Here is a 15,000-nt window from a genome sequence, read left to right as displayed (position 1 = left end):
TTGCACATGTAAGGTATTTTTTTTTTTAATCAATAATTTGAATTACGACGACTTAACTAATTTGCTCACTCAAGAGCTAATCGTATTTATAAATTCTGCACAAAAACATCTTAATTCGTAAGCGTATGCAAAACATTATAAGGAATTGGAAAATATATTTTATATTAAAATAAAAAAAAACATTCGGAAGCACGTAAGACAGAACTGTTGAAGCAAGAGATGATATTCATCCATCTCTCTATCTGTACATGATTTTATTTTGCGTATATAAGAATATGGTCAAATCCAGATAACAAGCAAAATCATTTTATTAGATTATATTAGCATCCTTTCAACTTACAATTACCCAGAACCAAAATACAGGCAACTGTCAATATTTAAAAAGATTTAAAACTGAAATAGAGAAGAGGATTCCCTTTACCATCTTTCTCTGTATGTAACAGGACAATAACTCCTCTCACCCATTCGGAATGGAACCAGTCCCTCTTCCATAAATACATTCACACTCCCGCCAGCCAATCAGTTACAATTACCCACACACGGAGGAATCTCTCTTGAAATTCCATCAACTGGCGCTTTCCCATTTGTTCAACTTTTTCCTTCAACAATCGCTTCCACAAGCATTCTCAGATTCCCATTAACCCCTTCCACTACTCCATCTGTCAAATTCGCCTCCCTCTTACCTATACATCTGACGGTTCAAAGTGCTCGGGACCTGGCACAGAACGGTAGCTTGTTCGGACAGCACCTTCTGTATGTATAATCTGTATCTGCCATCTATTTTCCCATATATTTTCTCTTCTAATTATCTCCTTTTCAGTTCAGTTCTTGATCTGGCAGCGGTAAGATATTGAGAACCCCCATAAGATATCTCATTACTTTGGGACTGATATCAAAGTAATTACACAAGAATCCACTGTGTGTGTGTGTGTGTGAGAGAGAGAGAGAGAGAGAGAGAGAGAGAGAGAGAGAGAGAGAGAGAAAAAAAAAAATTTAAGTTAATTAATTTCTCCTTTTTCAAGTATTGCTTGAAATATGTTTCATATTTTAAGCTAAAAAGATTACGTTGTACTTCATTCAGCGATAGCTACATGTCAAACCATATTTTTATATGAGTCATAGGAAAATAGACATGTCAGTTCGTTTGATTTATCCAATGTATTACCCACCAGCAAAAGATCAATTAGACAACACAGCAAGATACTACACTACAGAATTTCAAGGGACCTAATTAAGCGAAGGAGCTGAAATTAGCATCTATTTGGAAAGACGCAATACCAGCTAAGTCATCAGCCTGAATAGATAAACAAAGAACAGGATGTCACATGAAGAGAGCCAACCTAAATACCCCCCCTCTCTCTCTCTCTCTCTCTCTCTCTCTCTCTCTCTCTCTCTCTCTCTCTCTCGGTTCAAGATTAGCAGAGGTCTTTTTTTAGCTTCCTGTTTGTATATCCGTCGTGGCAGTTGAACGTACCGCATCATCACGGTCTCTACTTCGCTGCAATCATGAGTCCTGACCTTTGACGCCAGAAGAAGGGACCTTAGAAGAGAAGTTCAAGTACCGACTTGAAATTGATCGCTTGTTTTTACTGGTCTTGAAGTGTAGCCGTAAATATAGGTAAAATCAACGTTTAGTGTCAAGTGAAAATACATTTACAATGTGAGTTATTTTACCATTAAAATGAATTTGTAACGGAAGGTTTTTGGCCTGAAGAAAGAAGTGATTTATTTTGATATTTTGTTCGTGAAACTATATGTGACGTTTTTAAAAAGTGAGAAAACGAATCCGATTTTTACTCAATCTCCATCCGGTTTAATATAAGTTACACTTTGCTATTCTCTTGTAATTACCTCTGATAAACGTTGTTTTTCTCGTTTAGTAATTATCGGATCGAAAGATAATTACAAACTTGAAGGTGATATATTGTGTATGCTGCTACCGAATTCAAAATATAGATCTAAGACGACGCGTGACGTGAAACTATTATCAGCCTCGTTATCGCAAGATAGTCCCCTTACAATAGATGACTCTGCTGAGCGAATCCCCTCGTGGAGTCAGTCGTTCAACGTTGTTGTGCGTGGTGCCACTGTTTTGCTTCGGAGCTGATGTTCGCTAGCGTTGCGTAGAGCCACCATTCTTTGCAAGCCGGTGTATACTAATATTTATAGGACCTCTTTAGGTCCTTCGGTGTCATTGAAGACTTGTGGAACATCATGTAGTGAGTTGCAGAGGACAGGTGTCGTAGGATATGAATACTCGAAAAATGATTGTTGACAATTGCACGGTAGAGGCCCACGTATCAGAATGGGTGATGGTGGCTGTGTGGGAGCAGCTTATGATATGTGTGATCGGCTCCTTATGTGAGTACTGTTTATTTCTGTTCTAGTGTATATAATGGTGTGGCTAGTTGACTGTGGTGGGTTGCTTCCAGGGTCTTAAATGGCATGGAACCAGCAACCTCAATCCAGAATGCATGCTTGTTTCTGTGATTACACCCCGCACACATAAAATTCCTAGATGACACGAACCTAAGCGTTTTTTCGTGCTGTTCACATATTTTATTCACCGTTTTTTTTTGACATTTATGTTTTGTTTCCCTTCATTTTCACTTATTATTTTCCATATTCATACATAGTAAAAGTTTCCGCAAAACAAAAGCAAAGACGGTAGTTTACTTGAAATCAAGGCCTAAAAGTTGGTAAAGTAAACCAAGGGACAATAATACCTGTGTTGACAGGGTCTTCATTGTGCTGTCTCTGAAAGGGTGTCGGTGAAACATTTACTTTGCTAATTTTTCCTACCTATAATGAAAAAGTAAGGTAATCTTGGAAAATATTTCATTGAGTCTTTTTTTCTGAAGTTCCATAATTTTTTTCCTTCATCTAGGACAGTATTATCCATTTTCGTATTTTTTATTTTAGTTTGCTTCTTAACAATGATGCAACCTATTAATGTATTCAACAGCAGGGAGACTGAATTTTCCGTTATTATATTTCACAACCCCTACAGCTCACATATTTTAATACTTAAACAAACTCTCAACTTTAAGTCCTTTCGTCATACGAGGCCGAGATTTGATGAAAATGATAACATAGAATTCCATGCAAATATTTTATCGATATTATTCAAAGTCACGTCCATGTCACAGTAGCCTCAAGGTCCGAATTCTGTTATTATTATTATTGATTCTGCTGTTAGAACGTTACTTCAGCTAAATGGATTACTTGTTATTACAACATTATTGCCAAAGTATGATTCTTACCGCTATCATCATTTCCACTTCTATTTATAACCCCTTAATGAGGCTGACCAATGTTCTTAATCACTCGCATTTGTGAAATAACCCCTCCACCGTATCAAATTGAAGATGTTATTAGTGAATGAAACATCAGCATAAAACGCGGTAAACTTTCAATTTAAAGAATTAATTAACACACTCACACACGCGCACACACACACATACACACACACACACACACACACACACACACACACACACACATATATATATATATATATATATATATATATATATATATATGTGTGTGTGTGTGTGTGTGTGTGTGTGTGTGTGTGTGTTCTGAGTGTGTGCCTGTATGTGTGTACGTGTGTAGCAGCCTTCATGCAAAGAAATATGAATACTCCTTTCACGGTTATAATGACAAAGCAAGATTCATCGACAATGAAGGGATTATTCATGGAGATGTTATTGGTTCTGAGATTTATTTAGTGTTCCTTTCGATAACGGCTATATCTCCAGCTTTTGCCTTGAATTATTGTCCTGTTGAAGCAGTTGAGAACATCACTTTTGTAACATCCATCTGGAGGAAAGTTAAAGAACCACTTTCATAGTCTCATTACCAATATATAAAAAAAAGGAAAGCAAATGGCATTTAGATATATTATCATCGCCTGTCCATCTTACTTCCGCAAGCCGCTCACACGTGGTTCTTCAAAGACCCTCTGTGCATAAACTGTTATGATTTTTACCCTTGAGAAGGGAACTGAAAGTAAACTGATATTTCCCAGGTAGCGCAGTGAGCATTTGGTGTCTGGTCGGCTGCCAAAGAACCGGGAGAGCAGTGAAGCTGCAGCTCATTTGCACATTCGGACTGCAAATATGCATTTGTCTTATGACGCTGCCATTCGTGACATATCTTTATTACGCGCAATTCTTCTGTCTGGGAAACACCGTCCCGAAACGAGTGGTCTTCTTCTTCTCGATCCTGAACAGCATGCTCCTTCAGGGGGAGAGACTGAACTTCATGGCCATGGCGGTTTACAGGTGGGCACAATGTTTTCTCAGTCTTTTTAGTCCATCTGTTAAGGACTTCAGTTATTTCATGTGAACTCCGACCTCATTTTTAGTAGTTTCTATTCTAAGATCCGAGCACTGGTAAAAAATAGTTATTAAATCGTTCTTAACCCAAATTTCTTTTATCTTCACCAGAGTTTTGGCTGTGCTCTGTCCCCGCCAATACCAGAAATTGGTGACGATGAATGTGGCGATCGGTTTGCAGGTGGGAATATTTCTAATCATTGTTCCACCATGGATTGTTCTCGGCATCTTGAAGGTTCGTGGTCTCAAACACTATATATATCCTTACTGCCTTTTTTTAAACAATCTGCTTTACCTTAAATTAAGGTAATGATAAAGACTCGGAGGCTTTTTGGGTGATTACGTGAACACTACCATAATTTCGAAAATTTAAAGCAGTCCAGTTAGTAAGACTTGTTGTTAACCCAACTAAAACTGTATATTAACACAGAAAATTCTCAGATACAACTCGTAAAGCAAGGTACTTATTAACATCTACCAAACTTGCACATAAAAACTGAATGTATACTGGCATATACAAGTTATATAATAATAATAATAATAATAATAATAATAATAATAATAATAATAATAATAATAATAATAATAATAATAATAATATCCTTTATTGCAACTCAGGGTCATATACATGGAATATACAAATACAATACACACAACCTAGATACATAAGATAACATGATTAACAATAATAATCGGCAGTATCTACACAGTTGCTGAAGAAGCAGAAAAAATAGAATTCATAATAATGGTAATGCCAATAATTATATGGAGAATAATAGTGAAAAAAATATTAAAAAATTATAACAATTAACAATACAGATTGCAGACGATTAATTTCCATATGGGGACCTTAGGTGGCTACAGAAGTCAGGTCCAGAAGGCTAAATACGAAAATTGAAAATTGCAAAACTCCAAAATGATATTAATCACAGTAATAATAAAAAAGGAAAAATCCCAATAATAACAAGAAACGTAGAAATATAATAATAATAATAATAATAATAATAATAATAATAATAATAATAATAATAATAATAATAATAATAATGACAGATTCTGGAGTAATATGCTTATCTCTTAAGATAAAGTATCATTGAACACACTGAATTTGCTTTAAAATCGGATAATAAACTCGAAAACTTATCTCTTATGGAATACTCTCATGTTGCTTATTTACATACATACATGACTGTATGAGACACTAAATGTGTTTGCTCTTAGCATTCATTTTTTTACTTAAAGTTTTTAAAACACGGCAAAGTGGAGCCAGCAATTCTTGAAAAACATGTAAACGATAAAGTTTGAAAATGAAGTCTTTTATTATGGAAAAATAAATGTTTTGAAAAACGGGCTCACATATAAAATTGCTACAGATTATTTTTTCAACATTTACATTACACGCATCTTATGGTGCAGTACTAATGTTTGGCTCGTAAAATGAATATTGTTAATTACGTAAATCATACTGCAATAGTCATGGAAAAACAATAAAAATACATTATGCTGCCAATGTAACCTCATTTAAAAATAAAATTGAACGGGAAGCGAATAAAAAGAAAAAAGAAAACTGCTGATTGCAGTGGCGGCTCCCACTCTTCATATAGCACAAAAAGCATAACTGGTGAGAATGGCAATCGTCGTTTTTGTATTGCAATAGATATATATATATATATATATATATATATATATATATATATATATATATATATATATATATATATATATATATATATATATATATATATATATATATATATATATATTATATATATATATATATATATATATATATATATATATATATATATATATATATATATATATATATATATATATATATATATATATATATTACTAAAAGGACCTCATTCAAACTGGATGGTATCTAATGGAGTATTTATTCAGAAAAAGTTACAAGCTTTCTTGGACAAACAGTCCACATTATCAAGTATCCGTACTTTGAGATGACGCGTAGTCCAGCTGTATTTATATCTGTGTGCTGGGTACTTTTAATCCTATAATCGCCTAGCTCCTCCTATGTGACCCCCACCCCCTCGTGATCTTGGTCTTTCTCTGCTCCCTTCTTCCAGGTGTCCGTTCTCCGTGCGTTCTCTTGCGTTTTTCCAGCATATCTAGAAAAATCGTATACTCCACAGTAGCAAGGAAACGAAGGAAAAACGCAAGAGATCGCACGGAGAACGGACACCTGGAAGAAGGGAGCAGAGAAAGACCAAGATCACGAGGGGGTGGGGGTCACACAGGAGGAGCTAGGCGATTATAGGATTAAAAGTACCCAGCACACAGCTGGACTACGCGTCTGCTCATTGTACGGATACTTGATAATGTGGACTGTTCGTCCAAGAAAGCTTGTAACTTTTTCTGAATAAATACTCCATTAGATACCATCCAGTTTGAATGAGGTCCTTTTAGTAATTCTACTTATGCACAGAACAATTGTGTATGTGATAAAGTTAATATATATATATATATATATATATATATATATATATATATATATATATATATATATATATATATATATATATATATATATATGTGTGTGTGTGTGTGTGTGTGTGTCTCAAATTTACTATAATAAAATCGTATATTCTGCATAACTGAAATGCATATTTTAAAAATATTTTTTTTTTTATTAATTGTTCCCTTAACTCAGGGACAATTATCCAAATTCCAGTGTAAAAGAAGATTGCTCAGAGAAAGGCAACAATATCACATTTACTGTACTTCAAACAAGTTATAATGTTTAGACTCGTTACTCAGCTGTGGTTAAAAAGAAAAACAAAAATCCCCAGAAAGTAATCACTAAAAACCAACATTAATAGAATATTGGCACTGTGGCTGATTATGTATTCATAATTAACAGTTCTGCTCAGTAATTGATGAGAAGTCTTACATGGTAAGCATTTAAACGACTTTTTTTTGACCGGGGATTGGTAAAAAAATTGCTATTATTGTTTCGTAGCTATTCCGAAATCATTTAAATGAATAGAGTTCTATCATCATCCACTTCCTCTTGCAGTAGGACTGCCTGAATGACTGATGGTTCGACAATTAGAGCTAATTACAGTATCATTACCCTGTCATTTTCAGTTCTCTTCCTGGGTCCAAAGTTTAAAGGTGTGAGGAATGTCAAATCTACTGCAAAACTTTTTGTCTACTCAGAAATTTCACATAACTAAAGATAATTGTCATAAAACCGAATTCTAAATGCTTACTTCACAATGCCATTTTCTAATTGAATAATTGGAATCAGGGAAATTTATTAATTTTGCAAGTACCATTCCACTATTCTGTATCCCAATACAGTATGCCCTATCCCATCCTATCCCTAATCCTTCCCCTTTCTTCGCCCTATTTCCTTTGGCTTTCCCCTCCGCCCACCCTCACCGTCCGCTAATCGTTGTTGTTGTAAAGGTTAAACGAGCTGTTTGCCCGACAGGCTCTTGCTCCTCGAGCAACCCGTATGATCACATATGTTGTTGTTTTTTTAGATTAAAGGAAAGTCTATAGATTAACCTTGGATTAGGCCATCTCTGCGCTGGCACGGGCTCTTGCTCTTGGGCACCCAACAACTGACATAGTTTCTGTAGGAGAAATTTGCAGAAAAACTAACAAGGATAAATAGGATTATTAACTTTCTCAATGACCTGCTTCTATTCAGCACCCTCCAAGTGCCGAAAGGAAGCAAAGGAAAGGCCGAGTTGCAGACTCTTTTGAACAACTGGTAACCGCCAGTAAGAGAGAAAGCGTTATAGCAGCAAGTCCCAGTAAGCAGAAGGGCCCGGAAGGAAGGGAAAAGATTTAAATTTAGAAAAAAGAATGGAATAAATTAAACTCCGTTTACAGTATTCACCTCAAATAGTGAAGTAGTAGGGATGCAAGTAACAGAAAAAGAAAGAAAAAATGTCAAAGTAAACAGAAAATATATACGAAAATTAAAAAGTAAAAATGAAAATAAAGAAGAACTGGAATAAGATTTATGAGCATAAACTTGATAAAAAAAACCGCTACTCACGCACTCAAGATAATACATTAGCCAACCGTGTCACTCTGATCATGTCACCCAATAAAAACACGACACATGGCTATTCCTAATTGGTCACCTGGCAATAATGAATGACGTCACGATATAATAAGTGGAGCTTCTTGATCGAGGAAAATGAATGGCGTCACGATAACCGGCCAATCACGATAAGATATTTGGCACTCAGATACTGACCACTTCCTGACTGATTACTTGATTTTAATGAATGACGTCATGGCACCTTGATTCCAGTTCTCTTTCTTGCCTTCTATATTAAGAATGTCAATTATTCCAGTGAACTAAGGTGGCACCGTGTAAGCCATAATTTTAGTAAAAATAGTTTTACGCATTTTGTTCCCACATGTACGATAACTTCCACGATAACTTTCATATTACCCGAAGTTTGAAACAAGGAAATTCGAGGTTTATATTTGCTTCTGGGACTCTACAAGGAATAAGACAAAGCGCGTTATTATTATTATTATTATTATTATTATTATTATTATTATTATTATTATTATTATTATTATTACCACTGCAAATCAATGACTCGATTTTTAAACGGCTGTTTCTTGCGTTACCTTACAAGTTGAAACTACATGATTGGATAACTGAGAGGGTGTTTAATTAAAAATCTACTTACTGCTGCCCTATCTTTGAACATACAGATCAATTATGCGATCTCAGAATGCATCTAATGTAAACTTTGAAAAACTTCTTAATAATTTTATTTTACTGAACGACGTCGCTTGCTTTGTGCCAGAACTCTGCGTTCATCAGGAATTAAATAATGAAAAAAACATTATTTAGGATTAGTAAAACTTGGGAATAATTTCGCTCGACTACACAGAATACATAATCAGTTTGGGATTTACGTGGAATTATGCAAATTCATCTATTCGACTGAATAAACAACAAAGACCCAAGTGCCCTACGGTACTCCGCTTGTCCACATCCCTAGTTGAACTGTTGACTGAACACAAGGTTGTACTGTATAATGCTTGACTTGTTCGTAGGAACGACGGGCTGGGGTTTTATTAATGAAAACTGATTGGAATCATTCATAACTGATTATATCTTTTTCAGGATTTCGATTTCTCACACGAGAGCGGAAATGTCATGAGGCTTCATTTTGAGCAAAAGGGATCTTCCAATTTTGTGATGGCGTTGTATGGCATCTACTATTGCCTACCATTCAGTATCACATTCATCGCGTACGCTCTGATGATTATCTTGGTAAGTGAGGACAATTTTTTAAATGTCTCAGTTTTTCTTGAATGACAAACCCAAGTGTGGAAAGTCGCTTGCAAAAGCATGAGCTCAAAATTCCCTATTATTTTGTTAAATATCTTTAAGAAAGGTGAACATGCTGTTCATACTTCCATATAACGCTAAATGGAAAACATTATTGAGGCATTACACGGTTTTATTAAATGGTGGAAAAGTAAACTGCATTTGTGCGCAGCCAGATTAGCTTTCATTAAATTCCGAACATTGTATATTATATAAAAATCAGATAGAATACAAAGCGAGAGAGACACTGTATATTGGCCTTGATTTCTCTACGTAAATTCAGTGTCTTTCATTACCATCGAGAACAAAACAAGAGGTTGGTGCATAAAATGAAAAACTCACTGCGCAAGGAATTAAAGAGTTACGACACAACTCTCTTGTAGAATGAACTTACTGTGATTAAAAGTCTATAACTTTCAGACGGGTGGTTTCACAATGGAGCCAGAAATTACTGTCATAATTACTTTCTCCCCTGTGAATATTATTATACGTTTCGGCATGATTAAAAAAATCAAATAACGAAAAGAACTTGATATGCCTATTTTTTAAGTTTATAATTTCGTAGACGAGGAATAATCACTAGTATACTGCACGAGGTACAAAGTTATCTGACATTAATTTGTTATTCTGATTGAGACAAAACACTTTTATCATTCTGTTAACTGCAATTTCATATAATCTAGTATGCTGCCATTTGTAATGAATCTGTATTCGGATAGGTATTTAAAAAATCCCTGCAGTCTAATTCTCACATCATTAGACTCATAGGATCAGCTGGGGTTTCGGTTGTCCATGACCATCATGAATAAGAATATGAGCATTATAGCAGAGTAAATGTGGTGATTGTCTTCTCGGATTTTAATAAAAAAAAATTCTTACTTCTGTATGCAAAGCGTTTTAATTTATGACAAGCTTAATTTTGGTAACGTTATTTACATTTGAAAAAATGTCAGAGGGGACTGACTCATAAGGATTGTAGTAAGGTCTTAAATAAAGACAAAAGTTAATAGAAACCTTCACTGCAATGCGCACGAATTAATTAATAGCGAATGGCAAACACTGCATTGGCATTTGGCTATCAAGAAATATTTATGAATACTTACTAAATTTTATTTAACATCTGTCGTGACAGCTTAGAAAGCTTAGCGTTTGCCACTTCAATATACGGTTGACAAATTCTAATAGTTATAACGGTATATTGTAAAAAATCAAGTTTTATATTTATGTCAGTACTCAAAAACTCAATGTATTCACACTGCAGTGGCTTGCAACCAGAATTTCCACTTCGAACCACTTCTAATCTGATACCTGTTCCACCGTCATTAATTCCCCTTGGATATGTACACTAATTCGCTTCATTCTGACACTTGAACGTTCTTGCTCAGCCTGAATTATAGAAGAATCCCGTAAGTGTACTTACTGTCTTTTGTGTTGTACCCACATATGACAACTTGACAACTTGGAAAATTGAACTTGGTACAGACTGTATTATACCAGATACTTCCAAATAAGTATTGGACAATGATATAGACATTCCATCCCTCTGTTCTGTCTGGATAATTCATCTGGCCTGTTCTTTTATGTAATAAGTTCATGGAATGTTTGGGCTTTAAGGAGTCAAAACTGAGTATCTGTCTTGTGAGTTTGAACTGCAGCCATTTCTTTTCTGGTGATTGCGGAAAAGGAAGACCTAGTATCGCACTCCCTGAGAGCCAAAAACTCCTGTAATATTCTCTTCGGCAGCTTGAGTCAACGTCAGCATTGTGATTGTATTGGGAAATAACTTTTGGTGGGTATTTCAGAAACCGACCATGTTTTTATATCTCAACTAAAGCGATATGCATAGCAAGAGATATAGAGGACACATGTCAATACAAAGGGTAATATCAATGCATGTGACACGTGTCAATGCATGGGGTAATATTTATTACATCATGAGCTCAGAGTAAGAAACCTCCAAAACCTTGTAGTTGACTTCTTACCTGGTGCCACTCTTCCGAGAGCATTCTGTCAGATATATTTGTCATACACAGACACATATAAGCAAGACATTCTTAGAGTGACAGGGTGTCCTCCATATCAACTGCCAAATCCACACTATCATAAACACTGAGAAAGTAGGAAAATCTTTCATATATCCCTGAGAGACATTCTCTGATTAGTGATCATCCAAAATTTTTAACTGTTGCCATACCCGTGACAGAGAGGAAGCCATGGGTTAAAAACTTTGGAAGTAAACTGTAAAAACGCCTTTGTATAGTTCCCAAAGCTTGATACTATGACAGTTTTCCAAGTAAAGTACCTGAATTACTGCATGTCCATCAATTATCTAGAGTGGGGATTTATATGTTCCTGGCAATAGCTATGGAATGTATAATATATATCAAGATACTCTGGGTCGAATGTAATCTATGTTGAAAGCTCAAACTGAGCGCCAAACACCAAGCTGGTGTCTTAAGTTTGGTAACCCTACCAGAAGCCTGTGTGCCATCATACCTCGTAATGTGTAGCATGACCACTGACCGTCTCTTTCCCTCCGGTAGTATGCCAATAAATGAAAGTTATTCAAAGGTCCCATTATCCACCTCAGTGTCACCGTTGCTCATAGGTAAAGGTTTAATTGAGCAACGGAAAGGGTTTGAATATGTAATTTCATAAAGGTATTATTTTATAAGGCCATGAAACCTGTTCCAAATGAAAGTCATTCAGGTAATCAAGTGTCAGTTATGTTTAAGTACCGAGGCAAAACAACGGAATCAAAAATCAAAATCTTGCGTAGCCATTTACATTAAGCCTAATAATTTCCTTACTAGACCTTTTGCCATGGTTATCTCTCTCTCTCTCTCTCTCTCTCTCTCTCTCTCTCTCTCTCTCTCAACGTCTGATCCCTCTCCCTTCTTTCTCCGCTTGTTTATCCTGTGCTTTCTTTATTCGTTGTCAAAAAAGTATACGACTCTTGCGACAAACCTGAACTGAATCTAAACGGGCAAAAAGGGTTGCATTACTATTATTATTCAAACGAGTCGTTTCTCACAAGAGAGGTCGCTTTAGAGAAATGTAAATGGAAGTCACTACTGAATTTCTTCGCTCGAAGCTGATTCAAGGATCAAACATTTCTAAACATTTCAGATGAAAGATTGAGGTTTTGCTAAAGCGCCACTTAACCAATGGATTACGGTCCTATACAATATTATAAAAAAGAGATATTTAGTTATAACATGATGAATCGTCTGAAAAATGTATCATCTGTTTCAATTTTTTCTATTTGTGTTGCGTTTAATTCTCATTATATATATATTTGAATTTCTATACTTACAGCTGCCTACACACGCTTCCATATTTTCTTTTCTTTCAGTATTTTTGCAAGCATGTCAATGTCTCATATATTTTAGCAAGCTTAATATTTTATTGAGTTTTCTTAATAAAAATTTGAATTTTTCAGGTAATCCGCCAAAACCACTACGTGAAGAGGCGCACCAGAAGACGGAAGAAAAGCATGGACCACGTGGCCTCCACCATTCGGTTCGTCATTTTGACCAACCTGCTGCTGGACGGACCGCACGTCGTGTTCCACCTTCTGGAAGGCTTTGACTTGGCAACGATCGTCACCCACATGGCTTTCTTCCTCCACCTCGTTCTTGATCCCGCCATCTTCATCGGGATGAACCGGAACTACAGGAGGGAGGTTCGTAACAGATTGCTCTGCAGTTGCAGTCCCAAATATGTCGAGTCCTTTGGACGGCCGTCTTGTCCGTCGAAGGCCAGTGGGGAGGCCGCAAAAAACTGTGAGCTACAAATTAGATCAACTTGGCGTCAAGCACAGTTGGCAGCCTCAGATAAAAGGAATGCTGTGTATGTGGAGTGAAAGGCTTTTTTTTTTTTTTCAGAAGAACTGACTTAATATCAGAATCTACAATTTCAAACATAACGCAACCAAGGTAATTGAACACTGGTTGAAAACATATAATGATCACTGTTTTCTCGTCCTGATCTTAAAGTTCAGCAGTGTTTAGAATCCTGAAACAATCCTAGTCCACGGTGTTTGAAACGATCGTGATTCTTATGGACAGTAGCGTAGCTTTTGAAGAGGTACGAAAATCAGGAACTCAGATTCTTATGTTATAATTACCAGTGGTTCATTCCAGCCTTCAGCCTACTCAAGCTGATCAAAATGCCTCATGCGCATTGTCGTTGTATGTTACAAAAGTAAATATTTCTGGTTTTGAGCAGCTTCTTTCTTCAGGGAAAACAGTGGTAGTTCAAATACACAACAAATTAGTAGATTCCATATAATTCCCAGATAGCAAACCTAGCTGCATCATATGGCAAAGCACTAAAACTGAACTGCACCACAAAGTACAACTTCTAATGTAAATCACTATGTAAAAGGCGTCAGTTAGGAATTTTGATAATCTTTCTTTTTACGAAAGGTAAATTGTCCTCTACGACTTCGCTCCTCCCTTTTGCAAAGCATAAGTTGTTTAAAAGGATAGGCCAGTTATTTTCTGTTAAGCATCAGTTCCTAAATCAAACATTCCCTTTCGTAAGTTGACTCCTGAGAACTTGGAATTCCTGTATTAAATCGTGTAAGTTCTAGTTTTTATACATTAATCTTGCGTATTCTTCAATAAAGCTCTAATGGAGACACCTTTGTTTTTATATTTTTCTGCAATAATTGTCAGGTAAGCCGAGCCTTTTATGCTTGTACTCTGACACAGTTAGTGGTTAAAGGTTGGCAATATCTTCTCGAGATTTCTCAGCTTATTATCTTGTATAGGAAGAAACAATACTGAACCTGTTCGATGAGACAGATCTGTAACAGAATATCTGTGCATCCGTATATAAAATTGGAGCGACTTTTTATTGTATATTTCGTATGAAAAACGAAAATCTCAGAATAATTCACTTCTAACGCACAAATTTTATCGTTCCTGGAGCATAAAGCCTTTGGAGTTTTCTAAGATTTTAAAATACAAGTCATTAGTCTCTATTGACGAACATACTTACTACATGTACGTTAAATACATGACCAACAAGCCACTGGTACGTGAAAAAAACTACATCCAATCTATCGCTGTTTCGTATTCTTTGGAATAAATCTACTTGTTCCTTGGAAGCGTTTGGTCAAAATATACTTCAGATACGAGATAAATCTGAAATAATTATTATGATGGAGACATAACAGAACTTTCTGTCTTAACCCATTATTCTTTTACACAATTAATTCTCAACACCCTCCACACTGCATCTCTTAACTTTTGGTAATTTTTTTAGGACATAAATACCGTATACAGAGGTTTCCCCCCCCCTCACCCTTAGACT

General features: G+C 35.7%; 1 protein-coding gene across 1 annotated transcript; it reads left to right on the top strand.

The window, feature by feature from the left end:
* Positions 1 to 1,448: 1,448 nt before the first annotated feature.
* LOC136848774 (uncharacterized) lies at positions 1,449 to 14,323 on the top strand. Its single transcript, XM_067121365.1, has 5 exons — positions 1,449 to 2,361; positions 4,031 to 4,286; positions 4,452 to 4,575; positions 9,472 to 9,621; positions 13,121 to 14,323. The coding sequence occupies exons 1-5, from the start codon at positions 2,250 to 2,252 to the stop codon at positions 13,541 to 13,543; spliced, it is 1,065 nt and encodes a 354-aa protein (XP_066977466.1). The 5' UTR covers positions 1,449 to 2,249; the 3' UTR covers positions 13,544 to 14,323.
* The last annotated feature ends 677 nt before the right edge of the window (positions 14,324 to 15,000 follow it).

The sequence above is a fragment of the Macrobrachium rosenbergii genome, chromosome 19 (genome assembly GCF_040412425.1).
Source record: "Macrobrachium rosenbergii isolate ZJJX-2024 chromosome 19, ASM4041242v1, whole genome shotgun sequence".
Lineage (NCBI taxonomy): Eukaryota > Metazoa > Arthropoda > Malacostraca > Decapoda > Palaemonidae > Macrobrachium > Macrobrachium rosenbergii.
Note: the sequence above shows the minus strand (reverse complement) of the source record. Positions and strands in the feature narration are given on the sequence as shown.